This window comes from Ursus arctos, unplaced genomic scaffold (assembly GCF_023065955.2).
Source record: "Ursus arctos isolate Adak ecotype North America unplaced genomic scaffold, UrsArc2.0 scaffold_2, whole genome shotgun sequence".
Lineage (NCBI taxonomy): Eukaryota > Metazoa > Chordata > Mammalia > Carnivora > Ursidae > Ursus > Ursus arctos.
Genome location: NW_026622874.1, coordinates 101,686,432 through 101,706,706, shown reverse-complemented (window position 1 = coordinate 101,706,706; position 20,275 = coordinate 101,686,432). Strand labels below are relative to the sequence as shown.

At 40.0% G+C, this 20,275-nt stretch overlaps 1 protein-coding gene across 4 annotated transcripts in view; it reads left to right on the top strand.

Moving 5' to 3' along the window:
• The window catches only part of SDK1 (sidekick cell adhesion molecule 1), an 876,890-nt gene that overhangs the window by 246,204 nt on the left and 610,411 nt on the right, over nucleotides 1-20,275 (top strand). The window contains exons 1-2 of one of the 4 annotated variants that reach the window (XM_057314982.1): nucleotides 1,882-2,090; nucleotides 10,450-10,514. The exons of the other annotated variants lie outside the window; for them this stretch is intronic. Of the exons in view, the coding sequence (XP_057170965.1) occupies nucleotides 2,056-2,090; nucleotides 10,450-10,514 (100 nt within the window). The 5' untranslated portion in view covers nucleotides 1,882-2,055. Of the gene's footprint in view, nucleotides 1-1,881; nucleotides 2,091-10,449; nucleotides 10,515-20,275 lie in introns of those variants that run through there. 4 annotated transcript variants of the gene reach the window in all.

Below are 20,275 nucleotides of genomic sequence, written 5' to 3'. Positions count from 1 at the left end.
AACAGGTGACTTTTTTGTTTTCATATTTGAATGTCATTTCAGATTGTATAAGGGTTTAGCCAAAGAAAAACATTGATTTAAATTATGCTTTGTACATTTTGCACTGTTTTTCAACTCACTTGACTTTATAAATCACTTGATTTTCCAAATTACAAGTTACAGTCGACCCTAAAACAACATAGGTGTGAACTGCGTGGGTCCACTTGTATGTGAATTTTTTTCAATAGAGTACGGTACTATAAATGTATTTTCTCTTCATCTTTATGATTTTCTTAAAAACACGTCTTTTCTCTAGCTTTATTGTGAGAATATGGTATGTAATACATATATAAAATATGTGTTAACCAACGGTTTATGTTATTGGTAAGGCTTCTGGTCAGTGGTAGGCTATCAGTAGTTAAGTTTTGGGGGGAGTCAAAACGTATACATGGATTTTTGACTACGTGGGGGTTGACACCCCTAACCCCTGCATTGTTCAAGGATCGAGCGTACTTGAAATTACAAATGTATCAGTGTTATAGTCTCAAAGATGTAAATCACCTTATTTTGATCAATTTTTGAAAATTGAAACAAAGCTAATGAAAAATAGTCTCCACCATGTATGAGATTTAGCTGAAATTTTTCATTTTTGATCTTTGAAAATGTTTATGTAGTATAATTAGAAGGGCTTTCTGCACATGTAATTATTTCATTATTAATTGTTATTTTATATTTATAGTTCATCAAATGAGAACTAAAGTATTAAGTCTTTAATGTAAAAACTTAAAAAAAGTAAGAAAATTTTAGAACTCCTTTGTTCTTTTAACTCAAATATAGTTTCTTGTTTTGATCCACTTTCAAAATAGGCACTCACATTTATTTATATATCTATATAATATATATTATATAATATGCAGATTGTACATATGTATTTTTACATACATACTATACATTATGTATTATACATACATGCGTCTGTATAGAGTACATTACAGGTGCACACACACACACAGACACATAACCTTGAATGGAAGCTACCTATGTCAGACCATCCTGCTCGATGACATGTATTTTATATTCTTTTAACACAAAACTTTTATATTTTGAATTTATTTTCCATTGCTAATATTTGAAAGTACAATAAGCAATTTTTAAGTATCTTACTATAAAAGGCTGTTTTATACTTTAAGAAATAAAGAAATAGTTGTCAAACCTTTTATGAAAATACTCTGGTTTCTAAATGCAGTATTTTTAGAGCTTCCGTGACCTCTTAAGGAATTCATTTTCTAGTGTACTACTAACGATACTTTTGCAAAGTGTTCTAAAAATATATTAATTAGGGTGTAATAGCCTTTCGAATGAGTTATTATGGGTTTGTATAAACGATAATTTGAAAAAGTTCATGAAGTCTAGTGTGAAGAACTATGGTTATTGTCTGACAATTAACAATTTGAAATATATCCAATTTTACAGATTTTTACTTTAAAAGAAATTGATACAATATCAGTCAAAGAAAAGTACTTTCTTAGGAATTCATTAACTGTAATAGACTTCATTACCCATAATTTGGGGACACGGAAATGCACTCACTGAAAGAGCTGTGAAGTGCCATGTTGGGTCACATCAGCCTGCTAGTAGCTCTCTGATGTTGACAACCAGGGTTTTGTGGTTTGGAGAGGAGTATGCTTGCCTTTGCTTATGTTATCTCAGAGGACTAGGGTTACAAGCAAGCAGCCCTGATTTTCCTCTGTGACCTGTATTGTATACATCATTTCTAAGTGAATGAAGTCTTAGTGAGCCTACTTAAATTTTTAGTCTGAACCATTTTTGGAAGGAGCTTACTTCTTTTTTTTTTTTTTTAAAGATTTTGTTTATTTATTCGACAGAGATAGAGACAGCCAGCGAGAGAGAGAACACAAGCAGGGGGAGTGGGAGAGGAAGAAGCAGGCCCACAGCGGAGGAGAATGACGTGGGGCTCAATCCCATAACGCCGGGATCACGCCCTGAGCCGAAGGCAGACGCTTAACCGCTGTGCCACCTAGGTGCCCCGGAAGGAGCTTACTTCTAAGCCTTTGAATGAATAGCAGCAATTGCTCTGGCCATCAAGTCAGGTAACTAGGTCTCCAGTCGATCAGAGGAGTGCCCCACACTTCAGTCACATTCATCATTGCGTGAAGCTTTGATTATGCCCAAATTACTCTTGGATTTGTAGAGCACCAATACTTCTAATCTATTGTTATGTGGGCCTCATATCATCTGAATTATTTTACCTTATTTTTTTTATTTACTGCATCTCCTCTTGAGTTGAACCTGTGCAGATTCTCAACAGCATCGGCGGTAGAAATGCATCATGGTTCCTTAGAGGAGGAAGTCAAGTAATGGTCTGTGTTTCAAATACTCTTCCTGATGAGACTCCTCACTTTTGCATGCTTTCTACAGGAACTTATTGAGCTGTTTCATTAGGAAATAGCCCATGACCACTTAAGGAGCCCCGAATATGTCACCTTTCATGACTCATAGCTCAGGGCCCGTCATCCCTAGAGTAGGTTGAGTTATTATCTCGAGTGTGTAAACTGCAAGTTGTCGGTGTTGATACCCACAACTCTTCTGACAAGGCTCTCAGCTTTTTTATGTTCCATGGTCTATTAGCTTTGAATTTTACCACCACCAAATGCTTTCTTTTCTTAGCCCATCTGGAGAATTCCTTGTGCATTTCTTCTCCTAGGTCATCATCAAATAAGACCATTTTTCTGGCACTTGACACTATAGCTGAAATTGCTCTTTCCAGAAAACAAACTCCCTGTTATTATTCTACCTTGAGCCAGGGTCTAAATGTTTTTTCTTAGTCTAAAGGTAATTCATTTTGTATTTTGTTTGTTGGTTCCTTTTTTGTGCCCTTTCTCTTTTTGGTGGAAAAGCCTACCAGGGTGTTTAAAGAACCAAATTAAGTTATAGTTTTAGGCCATTTTTTGTCAAAACATCATTTATCTTTCAGAGTGTTTTATAAGATATGATATTTGTGTTGATACTTATAGTATTGTTTTTGCCTAGAAGATAGGCTCAGTTCATACCCAATATTGATACGAGGCAGAAAAATACGGGCTTTTTCTCGTATTTTAGGAGAATAAAATTGTTGATTCTCCAGAACATACAGCAAGAGGGAAGGATTAGGTAGGAAGGTAGGAGATAAGAATGTGAGTGCCTGTGGAAAGAGTTTAAAAATTTGCTAATGTTCTGAAGAGGGAAAGGCTTCTTCCTGTCTTACAGAAGGTCTCAATCCAGAGGCCAAGAAATAGGGCAAAGTAAGTGGAATAGTACTTAAGATGCTAAGTTAAATGGAAAATACATTTCTTCTGGGTTAATAACTTATTTTGTACTTTCTTTTCTGGAAAAAATATCAGTAGTACATGTTAGAAATTCTTAAAAGTGTGAGCCTTTTATGCAATAATTACATGTCTTGGAATTTATTGTAGGAAATAATACCAATCATAGCCAACATCTCTCTGTTGCATGCCATATTTTGGGCACTGTTGTAAGTGTTTTACGTATTTTAATTTATCTAACTCACCATACCCTGTGGGGATAGTACTATGTTGTTCCTTTTTTTGGGGGGGCCAGTGGGGCTAGGTAACTTATGTGGTATCACAAAGCTAGTGAGTAGTGAAGCCAGAATTTTATTTTGGCTCTGTTATATCCAGAGATGTACATAAAAAATAAATAAAATATTTAAAAAATATTAAATTTAAATAAATTAAATTTATTAAATTAAATAAAATTAAATTTAATTAAATATTAAATATTAATTTAAATATTAAATTTAAAAAATACTTATATTTCCACAAATAGAAGTTACCATTAATTAGGAGAATCATATAATTTTGTGATGAGATTAAAATGTCAAGTTGTAGAAGATACCTTCCATAATGCTAAACCTGAAAAAAAGTGTAATACTGTGTTAATAAAAGGGGCATTAATGCACATGTATGGAAAGGAACACTGTATGAATAAGGAAAACACCTAACAGAATAGTGTATTGATTAGTACCCTGGATGCTGGGATTATTGGTGATTTTATTTATATGTGTGTGTGTGTGTGTCTTTCTGTTTTCCAAACTTTTTTTTTTCCATTGAGCATGTGATTCTGGGTTTGGGAAAAAAGTTATTTAAAATTACTTTAATTAGATGAAAAGTTTTACTTCTAATCATGTTTTTGTCATTGTGCTAGTTAGGTAAGTAAAGATAGTAGGTATCAAGTTATCGGAATCTTTTCTGGAGCCCTCCTTGTGGGTGTTACATTTATGTCCCACCTGTCTTTTAGCACAGTGATCTTGTGAATGACATGGCTTCGGGATTTTGACCAACAAATTCATGGTTTCCTTCTGTGTTCCTGTAGAACACCTGGATAAATGCTGTCTGGTTCCACTGATTTATCTGTGTATAGTTTATCGGGAGTTAAGAACATCCTGTGCTGTTTAGATAGCAGTCGGATGGTTATTGTGTTAGTACAGTATTTTTTTAGAGAGAGTATTATTTATTATTTTTTTTAAAGATTTTATTTATTAGAGAGCATGAGCGCCCATGAGTGAGGGGGAGGGGCAGAGGGAGAAGGAGAAGCAGAGTCCTGGCTGAGCAGGGAGCCCGATGTGGGGCTCAATCCCAGGACCCTGAGATCATGACTTAACTGACTGAGCCGCCCAACCGCCCCTGCATTAGTATAGTATTAATAATAACATAGCTATGCATACAGTCTTTCTGTATGTTATTTAACTTTGCCTTGTATTGTGGTACAGACTGTACCCCTAACCCTGTCTAAGAAAACTGATTGGATCATGAGGGGAAGTTTTGCCTGAATTTGAAAATTTTAGTGTGAGTTTCTCGCCTTATTTCAAAAGCAGCTGAAGCAAATAGCCTAGCATATGCTATAGTTCTGATATATTTGACCTGCTTAGTTTAAAATTCAGTTTGGCTGTGAGAATTGCTCCATGGTTTCCTTAATAAAAACTGAAACATTAAGGATGTTCTTTCCTGTTATCCCTGTTCAAGTGGGCCTGTTGATTGTTTAACCAATTTACCATTTATGTTTGGATAGCATGTCTGAAATTGCCTTTTGACCTGTGTACTTTCTTATTTGACCTTGTGCTGCCCCAGTTGTTAGCAGGTTAGTTTCTTGTTGCTACCGTAATAAATTAGCACAAATACAGCAGCTCAAACACCACTTATCTGTATTTCACAGTTCTGTAGATCAGACGTCTAGGTACAACATGTCTCCACTACTTGCTCTGCTTCCAGTCTCACAAGGCCCAAATCAAGGTGCAAGCAGGGCTAGGTCCTTTTTTGGAAGCTTGGAAGATGAATGTGCTTCCAAGCTCATTCACACTGTCTGACTTCAGTTCCTTGAGGTTGTAGGGCTAAAGCCATTTCCTTGCTGGCTTTCAGTGGGGGCTTATCTCTGCTCCTAGAGGCCGCCCACATTCCATTTCATGTTTCCCATGTGGTCTCTCCACAAACAGCAGCTTGAGTCCCATTCAAGGGAATCTTCTACTTCCCTTCCACTCCATCTCTCTGCTTTAAGATTAAATTAGGCTCACCCATATAATCCAGGGTAATCTCCCCATTATTCCACAAAGTCCTTTTTGGCTCGTAAAGTAATATATTCATAGGTTTCAGGGGTTAGGGCGCGACTGTCTTTTGGGTGCTGCTCTTTTTAACACAGTGAGCCTGTTTGTTCTCTTATAAACCTGTTCCTTCTGTATATTAACCATTGTGTTATGTGTAACGGGCACCCAGAAATTAAGAGAATCAGTCCCGACACAGGAGCTGGTAAAAACTTGTAGAGAATTTATGATAAACACTTATGTTGGTATTTTAGGATTTTTAAAGAAAAGTAAAGCTGGTAGAGATGGAAAATAAGGCTTTATACAGAAGGAAGCACTGGAACGAGTCCTTTCAGGCTGTTTTGGGTTTTGATAGTGTAAAGATTGAGGCGTTAATAGAAGGTGGGAAGAACTTGATCACCTGAACAAATACAACGTAGAACTGGGCATGGTGTTTGTGTGGCAGCGAAGGGGCTACACTGACTTAATTAAGAAGTATCAGGAAGTAAATATATGCACATTGTAGAAGGGCTGGACAGTTATGCAATGGAATTTAGGGGCAATTTACAAAATGGGAGACCACTTCCTTATGGAGTGAGAAAGTAACGTGAGGAAACTAGTGTGAAAATGAGTGTTGCAGCAATATGCAGGAGGGACTGAAGGTGGGGAAAGTGGAGTTAGGACAGATGGTCAGTCAGGTGCTGCTGTCATCAGGGCATGGGCTACCCAATCTGGACCGTCATCATCAAGCACCTTCTTACTTTGGTCATCTTAAATACGAATGTCGTGAGAGTTTATGATTTTAAAGCAGAGGGGACTTCATTAATTCCTTCATTTTGGTGGTGCTTTTGGTTTGTATGCAGTAAATCTCTCTCTCTCTCTCTCTCTCTCTCTCTCTCTCTCTCTCTCTCTCTTTTTGTTAAGGCTGTGATGTCAGTAAGAGTGATGAACTTTTCTCCGGTGTCAGATTTGTAATGCTTCACATACTTTTCCAATAGCCGTCTTCAGAACACATTCAGGGTAGAAAGAATTGCTTTTTCTATTTGAATATGAAGAGCTGAAATTCAGAAATCTGAAGTTATTTTATCAAGATCATTCAGCATGTCAGTGTCATAAGTAGAAGCAAAATTCTGGGCTTTAACTCTGATCCAGTGCCCTCTCCCTGCAGGTATTCTTAGAGATGAGTGAAACTTCAGACGGCACAGCTTCAACTAAGCTGAATAATCTTCCTGCTAAATAAATATATGTATATATTTACTAGTTTTTAAGGAGATAACTTATCTGTGAGGCATACGATAAGTACTTTGGAGTTCCTTGGATGCCAGAACTTGAGCATCTTGCCGCCCCAGTGCTCATTATGGGGTTTAGGGTCACAGAAGGAGCCATGAGATGCTTATTAAATCAGTGATTGATGATGTTGGTGGGGGGGGGGGGGAATCACCTGGGCTGACCTTTGAAGGCTGCTGCTTTCTGATAGTCTTCTAAACTGCCAGAGGCCTGAGGGCCAGTTGACAACCTGGGGCAACCCACCCTAGATCACTGATGTCTGGGGTCCCAGCTTGATGGCTCACAGCACCCTTTGTAAAACACAGTCTTGTTTTAAAATACTTTTTTTAATCCTATTTTGCGGATGTCGAGATTCATGAGTTTTTACATTAGAAAGTGTAAATAGCTTTTTTTAAGGAGATCCGATTAGTTTGTTAAATTCAGACAAGAATTTTAGACGTGACTTCACTAAAGGTTACAGGCACTCTTTGGCTCTAAAATTTCATTTCAAAGTAAGAGGTCCTTAAGGGCTAGTTTGACTTATTTAATTATACCTTACAGAACTTGGGTAATAGTTTTATAAAAGCACCCTTCAAGGCAAATTTGTAATTTAATACAAAGTGGTAAATTGGTATACCTTTAACATTTGTATCATGAGACAGGTAATGTAGATCAGGATGAAGTAAAGGGAAAAATTTTACGGTATCACATTTGAACTAGAAATGACAATATTTGTATAGTTTTGAGAAAACTTGAAGATGTGAAATCTGAAAAACAGCATATGCAGTTGACCCGAATGCTGTAATTTTAACGTGCCAGTAAATACTCCAGAAGCATTTGTAAATCATAAATGAAACCGCGTATTTTCTTCCTAGTTAACAGTTTCTGTGTTTCTATATGCAGTGAAGTGCGCCAAGCACTGGGTCCTGGAGGACGTAGTCTGTGCTGTCACAGGGCTTCTAACCTAGTGGGGGAGGAGACACAGAGGCCTCGGGCAGAGATTTCCAAGGTAGCTTCCTGCCAGTCCAGAGTACTCAGCAGTAGGGACTCAGCACACAGTAAGTTATCGCTAAGTATTGGATTAGTGTATGCAAGTGGCCCTTTTTCTAATCTTGTCTGTCTGATGAACAGCCACTAATCTTTTGAGGTTATCTAAGATGTGTAAGAGGCCTGGAGAGAATCTTTTTTGACCTTTCACTATGTTTATCCCTGGCACTATGCGGATCTGACAGCATTTACGACACCGCAATGGGTGTAACGCTCCCGAGCGAGTGCAGAACGGGCAGGCATGGGGCGCCTTGCCTCCCAGAACAGGAGGGACAACTTGTTAAGTGTCAGAAATCAGAATTATCAAATATTAAGTAAACTGTGCCAGTTGTTAACTAGTCAGACTTTTGATTTGCAGCAATGTGAAAACTTTGTTTTCTTTTCATCAAGCTTGAAGATAAAAGCAAAGCAAAATTAAACCTTTCCTTCAGACAGGAGTTAGTTCTGCTCCAGTGAGGATAAGGTCTTTGCCTCCCCACCCTTTCCCCCCTCTCATCATGTTCTTTGCTTTAGCAGGTGCCTAATAAATGTTCAGGTATAATGTGGGGATAGCATTCTAGTATAAAGGAAACTTTTTTTTTAATACTGTGCTTGCTGTTGTTATAAATTACTGCATTTCTAATATTTTCTTTTACTTTTTTGCATCTCGTTGCAAAAGTCCACTTCCGTTGCACTAGGTTTGTCTGATGATAGGCTTGTGAGTTTCTGGAATACGGCTCATTCACTTGCACAGCTGAGAATTATACCATTGTCTGTATCCCCCTCCTTAGGAAACATGTCCTTCTCCCTTTTACCAGTTGATGGCCTCCAAATTTTCTGTCACCTGTGGTTCGCTTATCTATACAAGATTAATTTATTTATTCACTTGTTCAGTAGGTATTTATTGAACAACTAATAGGAGCCAGGTATTATTTTAGGTATGGGGATAAAGCTGTTTTGTAATTCAGATATGGTGCCTGCCCTTACAGATAGAACAGTCCAATAGAGAAGGCAGATGATTGAACCAGTAATTAGAGTGTAATGTGATGGAACTGTCATAGGGGAAAGATGGAGGACTGAGGGGGTTTAGGAAAAAAGATATAAACTTATAACGGAAACCCTTTGTTATCAGAAAGCTTTCTGAAACATGTAACCTATCAGTGTCAGTTAAAAAAACAACAACAACAGAAAGAACAACCAAAAAGCCCTTAAAGTTTCCAAATTGCAATCTGTTATGGGTATATGTTGTCAAAAGAGAATTGAATAGACGTTTGACTTAATAAAAAAAAATGATGAAAAGCAAACATTAATTTTTTAAATATATTTAAAGGAAGAAATATTATCAGGAAGATGCTTGTATTTTGGCTACTGAAAAGCATACCTTAGAGCAGTGCTTCTCAAACTATCTGTGATGAAGGATTGTTTTTCCTGTTTTATCTTTACTTTTTTTTTTTTTTTAAAGATTTTATGTATTTATTTGACAGAGACAGCCGGTGAGAGAGGGAACACAAGCAGGGGGAGTGGAAGAGGGAAAAGTAGGCTCCTAGCGGAAGAGCCTGATGTGGGGCTCGATCCCAGAGCGCTGGGATCACGCCCTGAGCGGAAGGCAGACGCTTAACGACTGCGCCACCCAGGCGCCCCTTATCTTTACTTTTTTTGAAGTAAGCTCTGTGCTTAGTGTGGGGCTTGAACTCACGACCCTGAAGTCAAAGGTTGCACGCTCTACCAACTGAGCCAGCCAGGCACCCCTGGTTTTTTTCTCTTTTAAAAGTTCTGGTCCATTGCAGACTGATTAATGGTGTTTCAGCACACGATTAGTATGAGGCTCACACCACATGGAACCCAAACTGATATACACTCTGACCAGATGCACTGACGTGTCGCAGCAAAGTCAAATTGCCACAAAGTTTCTAAGTGTTATTCTTAATTTCTGTTCCGACGCGTGCAGACTGGCGCCGGTGCTAGGTCACGTTTTTGAGCAGCAGCTCTGCAGTGTAACTGGATGATTAATTTCATCTATATTCTAACAGATAATTTAAGTCTCTTTGTTCTAACGTTGTCATCACCAAGCAGTCTCACGGTTGTGTATTTGGTTTTCTACTCACTTTCATGGCCAAAATTTTGCTGTGACTGGGCCTAGACCCCGCTGTCAGCTGACAACTTGATATCCGTACAAATCTGCCTCCTCTGAGACTGGATTCTCCTCTCCAGCCCGTGATTCCATCCCAGGGATTGAAATCCTGCAGTGCCTGACCTGAGTCCATATGGTCAACACATCAGCTGTGTTGACAACACTGATCGATCCATTCAGTAAGTGTTGCCTGAGAAGATGACATTTGAGCAAAGACCTGCAGGAAGGAAGGGAGTGAACTAAGTGGAGATGTGAGGGAAGGCCTTTCCAGAAAGAAGGAACAGCAAAAACCATAGCTCCGAGATACGAGGGATGAGGTCAGGGTACCACAACGTGTAGGGCCTTCCAGAGCATTTTAAAGACCTTGGCTAAAGATTATTTGGATTAAGTTGGCAAACCATTGTTGAACTTTGAGTAGAGGAAAAATCACAAGATCCTACTTACATTTTAACAGTTACTGTGACCGCCGTGTTGAGAATGGTGTGCGAGGACAAGGATGGAAACGGGAAGATCAATCAGGTAATTTAAATGATCCACAAGAAAGATACTGAGATCCTTGGACCAGATGGTAGCAGTGGAAATGGTGGGAGGGGATGTTTGGATTTGTTTTAAAGGTTTTGCCAACAGGATCTGCTGACACAGGAGACATGGAGTGTGTTGTGTGTGCTCATATACACATGCCCACATACAGATGTGTCTGTAAAAGAAAAAAAAAAAAACAGAGCCAAGGATGACCTTAGCATTTTTGACCTGAGAAATTGTGTCTCTGTCCACTGAAATGGGGAAACCAAGGAACTAAGGTCAAAGAGTGACATGTTCGTTGTGAGACGTCTCTTAGACATCCAGGTAGAGTCATCAGATAGGCAGTTGGATGTACAAGTCTGAGTTATGCTCTGGAGAGGTCCGGCTTAGGGATGAGAATGGGGATCATCAAATAACAGGAGGCTTAAAAGCCACGGGAACGGGTGCGGTCACGTAGTACGTGAAGATAGACCGGAGAAGAGGTCTTTTGTTGTTGGTGGTGGTTTTTTTAATAACAATTTTTATTATGTTATGTTAGTCACCATGCAGTACACCCTTAGTTTTTGATGTAGTGTTCCATGATTCATTACTTGCGTATAACACCCAGCGCTCCATGCAATACGTGCCCTCCTTACTACCTACCCATCCCCAGCCTATCCCAATCAAAAAAGCAAGGAGACTGGACGGAGCAAGCAGAGTAGTGGGAGAACTCGGAGGCTGGTGTCCTGGGAGCCAGAGAAGAAAGGAGGTCAGCTGTGCGAACTGCTGCTGAGTCCAGTGAGGGGACACTGACACTCGAATATTAGGTTCAGCCTTACTGGTAACCTTCGAAGAATTGTTTTTATGAAGTGATCTTGATGGAAACCTAACTGGAGTGGGTTCAAGAGGCAGCAGGAAGAAGAAATTGGAGATCTCCAAGGTGCAGTTTGTTGTAAAGGGGAGTTGAGAAAAGTAGCAGTAGTTGGAGGAGGGAGTGACAGGCTTTCAAGAGAGGCTTTGAAAATTTTAATGGGAGAGTGTTTGTAGGCCCAGGAGGAAAAATCCAGTGGAGGGGGAGAAGTCAACCATAGGGAGAGAGAGCGTAGAATTGCCAGAATTATGTTTTTGATCTAGTGTATAAATGCATGTTTGGGCCTTGGATGGGAGCACGGCCAGGTTATAGTCACAGGAGAGAGGGCAGAATACACGGGTACGGAGACAGGCAGTTGGGGAGCGGTGGTGAATGCTTATGCAGGGGCTCTTCTGATTGCATTTATTTTCACAGAGAAACAGGAGGAAGCTGAAAATGAGGAGGTCTGAGGAAAGGGATGTATAATTTTCATCTAGGGGTGTGGGAGAGGAGACAGAGCAGACAGTGGGATTGCCAGGCAGTGGGAGGTCCCGTTTGAGGTTTGTGATCATGAATTTAAAGGGAGCCCAGTCAGTATGATTGTGTGTCTTTCTCCATATACAGTCAGCTGCCTGGGAGCAGAAATGGAGTTCACACATAACAGAGAGCAGATTACTCTTGTAACATAGGGTGGGTGTCTCCCCATGGATTCAAGCCGCCAGGAGTGGGTTCTGGGCACATCAGGTCACTTTCTTCTGCCTCTGCCCTTCTTTCCTCTAGTGAATTTGTATTGGGCAGCTTGTTCATTTGCACTCAAGAAAAAAACTCTTCACTCTAAGTTTGTTTAGACCCCATGTCTTCCTTTTCTTATCTTCTGAGAGGTTGATGGCATCGTGCATTCACTCCCTAAGTACAGTAGTAAGTGTGGCTGGTTGCTAAGGGAGTAGACTTAACTCAGTAGAGTCCCCGGCACCAGCAACCTGGAATATGCTTTTGTAACTGCTGTATGTACAATATCCTTCTGATTGCAGAGACCTCTATTCTTGAATAGGGCCAGGATTAATCGTTGTCACCTCTCTTTTCTCTTAAAGTCACATGTCTGATAAAGGGATGGCTTCTGGAACAGGTAGTGTCAACATGGAAGCCATATGTAGAGTTGGTCTTGCAGTGGCTTCCCCTACATGCCCTGTTATTTCCTGTCTCTGTTGCTTTGTGGATGACTTCTTCTCCCCGGAGTTCCCTACTCCCTATTCTCTGGACAATAAAAAAATTATCACATTTAATGTAATAATTTTTTCCTATGTAATTTTGTTCACTTAAATAGAATTTAAATTCTACCAAGGACTTAAAATGGGGTTGGGATAGAGATTAATGAGACAATAATATATCCCTGCTCTCAAATAATTCAGCCTTTATTGAATTTGTTATTTTTATCATCCAATTTTACATTGTAGGACTTATCACAGACTTTTGTTACGATACCTATTTCACTATAAACTGGCAATATTTTTCATCTATTGGAGAAAAATGTTAAAGTCACTGTTTTCCCCTATGATTTGATGTAACTTCCATTTAATAATGATTGTTTTTAGATTGAGATTTTATCAGCCTCTTTTTTATACCCTGTATTTTCCCCATATTCAGTAACGTGAGTATATGTATTCCGTATATATTAGGATTTTTTTCATTGTCTGCAGGTAGTTATTTGGTGGAATTTTTATTTTTAGTTGCTATACTTTCCTCCATCACTTTGCTCGGGAATGCTGGATGAAATGGTTGCTTTCATTTCTCTTTTTCACCATCATGATTGTTTCCTGCAGTCCCATTTATTTTTGTCAGGTTTTCCTTCATGCCATCAATCTGTCTCATTTGTGTACTGGTTCTGTTTCTTTTTCTTTTTTTCACAGCCGCACAGAGCCATGGATGGTCTTTTATTTGCTTGATTTTCATTCTTGATGCATGTACAAACCATTGGAGTGTGCATTTTTGAATCCCACATTTGTCTTCCAGATTTAGCTTTATAGTATTATGAAGATATTTGTCATTTGGGCAGCTCTGAAAATCTTTATTTTTGAGACTTCTCTGCTTACCTTTCTTAATGTTCACATGGCAGGTTGTCAAATTGCTATAAATCCATCTTCAGTGTTAGTATTCTATAATTACATAAATTCTCTTAACATCTCACCTCCGGTCTGGTGGTCCAGTCTTGATGTTGCTAGTGGTCACTAACTCTGTTATTTTGCCATTTATAGAGAATCTTTGTCTTCATTTTTTTAAAAGGTTTTATTTATTTATTTGAGAGAGAGTGAGAGCAAGAGAGATCACAGAGGGAGAGGGAAAAGCAGTCTTACTGCGGAGCAGGGAGCCCGATGCAGGGCTCTATCCCAGGACCCTGGGATCATGACCTGAACCGAAGGCAGATGCATAACCAACTGAGCCACCCAGGCGCCCCTGAATGTACATCTTTAGATGATTATATTTCTCTTTCACAGAAGTTTGTTATATATATATTTCTGTTGATGTGTCAATATAGCAAATATTTATTAAATGCCCACAATGTGTTAGCCACATAAGTGATGGGAATACGATGCTCCTGTAAGAATTACATTCAGGTGTGGGAGGCAGACAATAAGCAAGTAAATACAACACATTATAGAGCTACAGATAGTGTGCAAAGACAGAGCTGAAGACACGGGGTGCGGTGAGGGAAGGCCTCTTGGGAGAGGTGCCATTCGAGCAGGGAGCTGATTGATGTGATACAGGGAAGGGCATTGTGGGGAAGGGAGAAGAGAGCAGCAGGTGGAGAGGCCCTGCAGCAGAACTAGCATGGAGTGTCTGCAGGGTAACAGGAAGGTCGGGGGGCTGGATGGTAGTCAAGTGGAAGAAGGTGAAGTTGGAGATGCAGCAGGGGCAAACCAAGGGCCTAAAAGGCACAGTAAAGGGTTTGAATCTTATTCTAAGTGGAGGATTGGTCCTTAAGGTAGAGGATTTTTAGTAGAGAAGGGTTGTGAGCTTGTCTACTAAAAAACAAAAAACCAAAACACACAAAAACAAGAATACTCTCCTTCATAACCACAAGAGAAACATCTGAGTCAGAAATGAGTGTTAATATAACACGGTGTGTCCTATCCACAGATTCTGTTCACGTTTCAGTTTCCATCCCAACACGTCTGCCTGCTTTCTACTCCAGGGTCCACGTGCTGCCTCTCGTGTCAGTCTTCTCCCTGTCTTCACAGTGCTGACGATTCAGACTGTTTCCTCTCCAGCATGTTCCTCAACTTGAGTCTGTCCAGTGTGCCCTCATATCTAGACTCAGGCTGGAATTTCAGCAGAAATAGCACAGAATCAGTAGTATTCTTAGCACTTCTCATCAGGAGGCACGTGATGTTGACCTACTCCACACTGGCAGTGTTAGCTACGATCACCCGGTCACCAGTTCTCCCTTTGTGACTGGTAAGTGTTTGAGAGGAGATACCCCAAGCCAGCACCAGTATTCTGTCCCCCATCAAATCCGCCCACCAACATGAGCATCCGCTGATGACCCCAGCTTCAGCTGCTGCTATGGGGCTTGCCAGATGGTGATTTTCTTAACTCCATCATTCCTTCCACATTTATTAACAGGCAATCTGCTGTAAGGAAGAACTTTCCTTCTCTCCCATTTACTTAGGTGTTTATTTGTATCTGTTACCACCATTATTTATTTTGATGCACAAACTGCCCAAGCTTCAGCCCATGTGAGCCCCTGCAAGCAGGGTCCTGTGACTTTTCGACATGCCCCATTCATTCTGAGTACTTCCTTACTTCCTGGAACAAATATATTTTCCAGGCTCATCTGGTGTTTATGCTGGAATCAACTATTCATTCAAGAAGCCCTGGTTTCCTTTTGGTGGAAGATAGAATTTAGACACCAAGACCTGGTGTGCTTGTTGCATATAGGAGTCTACATTTCTGAAGTTACGGCTGCAAATAATTGTAGGATTCATTATTGAAAAGATGGCATTTCAGGTGAGACTGAGTGAGCTTGCTTTTGTGACATTCACGAACCATGTTCAGCCATTCGTGTGTGAGTGAAGCAAGGGCAGAGCATTGGGTGTAATAGATATTGGGTTTTCCAGGTCTCTGTGATAGAGGGACAGGGGACAAGGGAGTTAGGGGTACTTGGAAGATCATGACTGTAGTGATGGGCCACGGAATCTAAACTGGGTAGAGGCTGGGGTAGGACATGGACAGAGGAATGACCAGTCAAGGTGTTTTCTGGTGGTCAGTGGATCGGAGGTCTTGATGGAAGCCAGTTCTTGTTTGGGGGTGCATCGGCAGGACTGCCTGTGACACAGCTCTCATTGTCCAATGCGGTGACCTTGATAACTGAGCAGGTGAGCCAGGAATATAGCAGGACACTTAAGACTTTGTCAAGGTCACTAGAGTTTAGTGATGGAAGGAGGTGACCAAGTTGGGTTAGAGGAAAAGTTCTTTAGAAATGATAAAGAACTGAGAGAGCGGCACGATGGATGGATTTTCCATGTGCTTCTTGCATGATGACAGATACTGTGAAGGGGAGAAAAGAGTGCCTCAGTGCTACAGTTTTCACCAGTGAGGGGAAAGGGTGCCCAGGAGGTAAGTAACTGGTTTTAGCAAGAAGCAGCTAGGGTGGAGTGGTCTGGTAAGTAGAATCGTAGGAATATGTTGCCTTACATGGTGGAGGGCCTTCGCAGATGTGATTACAGTAAGCTACTTGAGATAGGGAGACTATTCTGGGTCTTCTGGGTGGGCCAAATCCCATCACCAAGGCACCTCTAAGAAGGAGGCAGAGAGGTTAGAGAAGACAACGTGCTGGTGGTGGTGGAGCCAGAGGGACTGAAGAAGCCACTGGCTTTGAAGGTGGAGGTAGGGGCCCGGAAACAGGGAACACAAGAGGCCTCTAGAAGGGCAGGGAAATAGAAACTGCCCTGCCGGCAGCATTAGCTTAGCCTGGTGAAGCCCATTTTGGACGTCTGACCTCCATGATTGTGAGGTAATAAATTTGTGTGTTGTTTTAAGCCACCGAGTTCGTGGTGATTTGTCACAGCAGCAATAGGAGAATAATCGGGCTATTCGGAGAAGAACTTGAGCGTGTTGGGACGTGACCAGTGGTCTATTCCTTAAGGCCTAGTGAGTGGCAGGGTATGGAGGTCGGGAGAGGTGGAATTTGAATCCACTTACTGCATGGAGAGAGTTGTGTGGGGTTAATAATCTGCATAACGTTTGATAACCTCAGGTGCTGAAAGTCCTTGTTGTGGCTGAGGTTTACAATAAAACAAATAAACAGTAATTTAAGGCATAATGGGATTGCTCCTGGGAATGGTGGGCAGTCACTTCTCCCCACTGTGTTGTGGCCACTGTGTCACGGCCTAGGGCCAGCAGCGTGCCTTCCTCCTTACTAGGGCTTCCTCTGGTCTAACTTGGAACCTTCCCCTCACACACCAGGAGGGCACCGTAGCAGCTAGAGACATGCCTGGAGATCCTTTTCCATACATGCCGTAGTGTAATAGCCTGAACTCAACCATTCAGGAACTCAGTTACCCCTAAAATACAAAACAAAACTCACCTTTGTAACAATTATCTTCATTAATTCCCCTGAAATTAAAAGAAACGTGTGCATCGTAGAGATTATAATAACATATAAAGAAGAAAACAGAAATTGTTCACTCACTTAATGAGCATTCCACTTTGGCATACTGCTTTACTGTTTATTTGATGCAGTTTTACATAGTTGAAATCATGCTATCATGCAGTTCTGCGTCCTGCTTTTTTAAACATAATATGCCTCAGAGCCATTTCCCCTTCTTTGAAACATTACTTATAAGCAACCATTTTTTTTTTTAAGATTTTATTTATTTATTTGAGAGAAAGAACATGAGCAGGTGGCGGGGGGGCAGAGGCAGAGCGAGAAGCAGACTCTCTGCTGAGCAGGGAGCCGGATGTGGGGCTCGATCCCAGGACCCCAATCATGACCTGGGCTGAAGGCAGATGCTTAACTGACTGAGCCACCCAAGCACCCCCTATAAGCAACCATTTAATGTAAAAAAGTAATATTCCATCATATAAATAAGTCATAATTCAACATTATGTAGTTTCAGATTTCTAAGTTTTTACTATTATATAATGAACACCTTTGTGGATAATATTCTATACGTAAAACTATTCCTTGGCATAGAGCTCTAAGAATGTAATAACTGGATCAAAGAGTAAGAACTTGTAAGGGCTCTTGAAAAGTATTGTTAAATTGTATTCCCGAAACCTAGCACCAATTTATACTCTCACTGATGATATATATGTAAGTGCCCATTATGTCAGCTCAAAGTGACAATGACTTTATTTACATACATTTTAAAATGATGCAGTAAACCATAGAGTCTTAGAAGTGACCCGTTTCAGCTTGCCAAAGAGCAGGAGTTAGTTGTTTCTGGTCCAAGAACTGTTGTGGTATCTCTTACAGATGTTCATTACCCTCCTGCTTAAGCACTTCCAATGGAAGTTTCTGGATTCTATGTTTTTCTCAGTGGCTAATCCTTATTAAAATTTTAGGGCTTTCCAAGCTACTGTTAATCTGTGTGATAACATATAGGGGACATCTACTGAAACTAATTCTTTTTTTTTTTTTTTAAAGATTTTATTTATTTATTCAACAGAGATAGAGACAGCCAGCGAGAGAAGGAACACAGCAGGGGGAGTGGGAGATGAAGAAGCGGGCTCATAGCGGAGGAGCCTGATGTGGGGCTTGATCCCATAACGCTGGGATCACGCCCTGAGCCGAAGGCAGACGCTTAACTGTTGTGCCACCCAGGCGCCCCTGAAACTAGTTCTTGAATGACTGTTAGCCATGAGAGAAACAAGTAAACCAAGTTGGAGAGGAGAAGAAGGGACTAGAATTTGAAAGATTCACTCATGTTTTATAGAGGAGAAGTACATGGATGGAATGAACAACGGAGGGAAAAGCGTATTCCTGTTGTTTGTGATGTTACTGACAGAGTCATAGATATAAGGAAAATCCTCTATTTCAAGATTACCTTGAATATGTAGTTACCATATGTGCGTGACTGAGAAATAAAAATGTAAGCCAGGGTAGCTAAATTCATACCTGGGATACCAGCCTTCATTTAGTTCGTGAGGAATAATGCTAGTGAGTCTATGAAATTATGAATAGATTTATGTGATAACATACTTTCCTGAAAGAATTGCTTGCCTGGGGGCGCCTGGGTGGCACAGCGGTTAAGCGTCTGCCTTCGGCTCAGGGCGTGATCCTGGCGTTATGGGATCGAGCCCCACATCAGGCTCTTCCCCTATGAGCCTGCTTCTTCCTCTCCCACTCCCCCTGCTTGTGTTCCCTCTCTCGCTGGCTGTCTCTATCTCTGTCGAATAAATAAATAAAATCTTTAAAAAAAAAAAAAAAGAATTGCTTGCCTGTTGTTTCCCTGTATATAAAAACAGAGACAACAATCCGGAAGGTCAGATCTAAATATTATTAAAATTCATTTCTCCGTGAAAAATCCTTATTGTACTGTTGATCATCCCCGCTGAATTTTCATTGGTTTGGAAATGATATGGCTGGTGCTTGGAATTATGCTGTGAGAATGTTCTACCAAAATAGCTCTGCTTCATGTACCAGTGAATGAATCATTCATTTAAGAGTCTAACAAGATCTGACTAATGGGAACTCTAGTCTGCATACTGGACCTGTTCCCGACTGTCAGGCCAAAGGACTGACCCGCAAACTACGTGGGGCTCTCACTCGGTGTTAAGTGTGGATCTTTTGATAAGTCCGTGTTTTCACTGGAATAATTCAGGGGCAGGATCTTAATCTCTGCCGTGTAGTAGGTGCTTACTGGAAGTCCTTTCTTTATCCTGAGTTTCGCATTGAAATGTTCGTGATTTTTTGAATTCAGTTACTTATGGGTTGGGAGAAGTGTGTCAGAAATTTGGTCTTTATTTGAATAATGGATATTTGGAAGGCCAAATTGAGGATAAATTTAACTTTCACTTTCTTAAAATTAAAAAAAAATTAGTTTAAAGTCCTTGCAATTTGAGCAGTTAATTTGTCTTTCGGATTTTTTTCATCGAGTCCCACATTTTCCTAGCCATACTCTGAGTCTAGCCAGAAGGAGTGTAGGTTGGTTAGAATGTAGTTAGTGTATAAGGAATTAATTTGCATCACTATCTAAGTACATCCCAGATAGTCAAATATAAGTGGTCTTAATATATTCATTATTTGGCATCATCCATACTATTTTCTTCCCCATTAGTGTAGATAATTCACTTAAACCCATTACTTATTTTTGTTGCTTCCACCTGGGTGCTGGCATTTGTAGAAGTGAAAGTGTAGAAGTAGGAGAGTTTATTTTTGAAATAGAAGTGATTTTGGTTTACTACTTACGATGCTTACCTGAACAGTGTAAAGTGCTACCCATTAATATTTTAAATATACAAGGAATTCACAGGAAATACTTCACAGTTCAGGAACAATAAGCTGTCCAGAAATTAAGTAGGCTTTTGTTTTAAACTTGATTCATGTATTTGTACTAAAGTAGCACATTCAGTGACACCCCATTTATCTGGTCATTTTCCAGAATAAGATGGAATTTTCCAGGTAACTGATCATAAATTAGTTTTCCAGGTAACTGAATCTTACACCTTCAAAGACTAAAATCTTTTAAATCTAACCATTTTTGATGGAAATCTTTATAAAATATATTATATACTTTCTACCTTCTTACTTTTGTACATTTTCTTAATCAGAGGATACTCAATATAATTTAATCTATTTTCTGATGATTCAGGACCACTATTTTTAACATGAAGTAGTTGAGCGTTATGCCTCCTTTTAAGTTTTTTTCTTCTTGGTTGGATTCTTAATAAGCTGCCATTTCTCCTGCTGTTGTATCTACCTCTGATA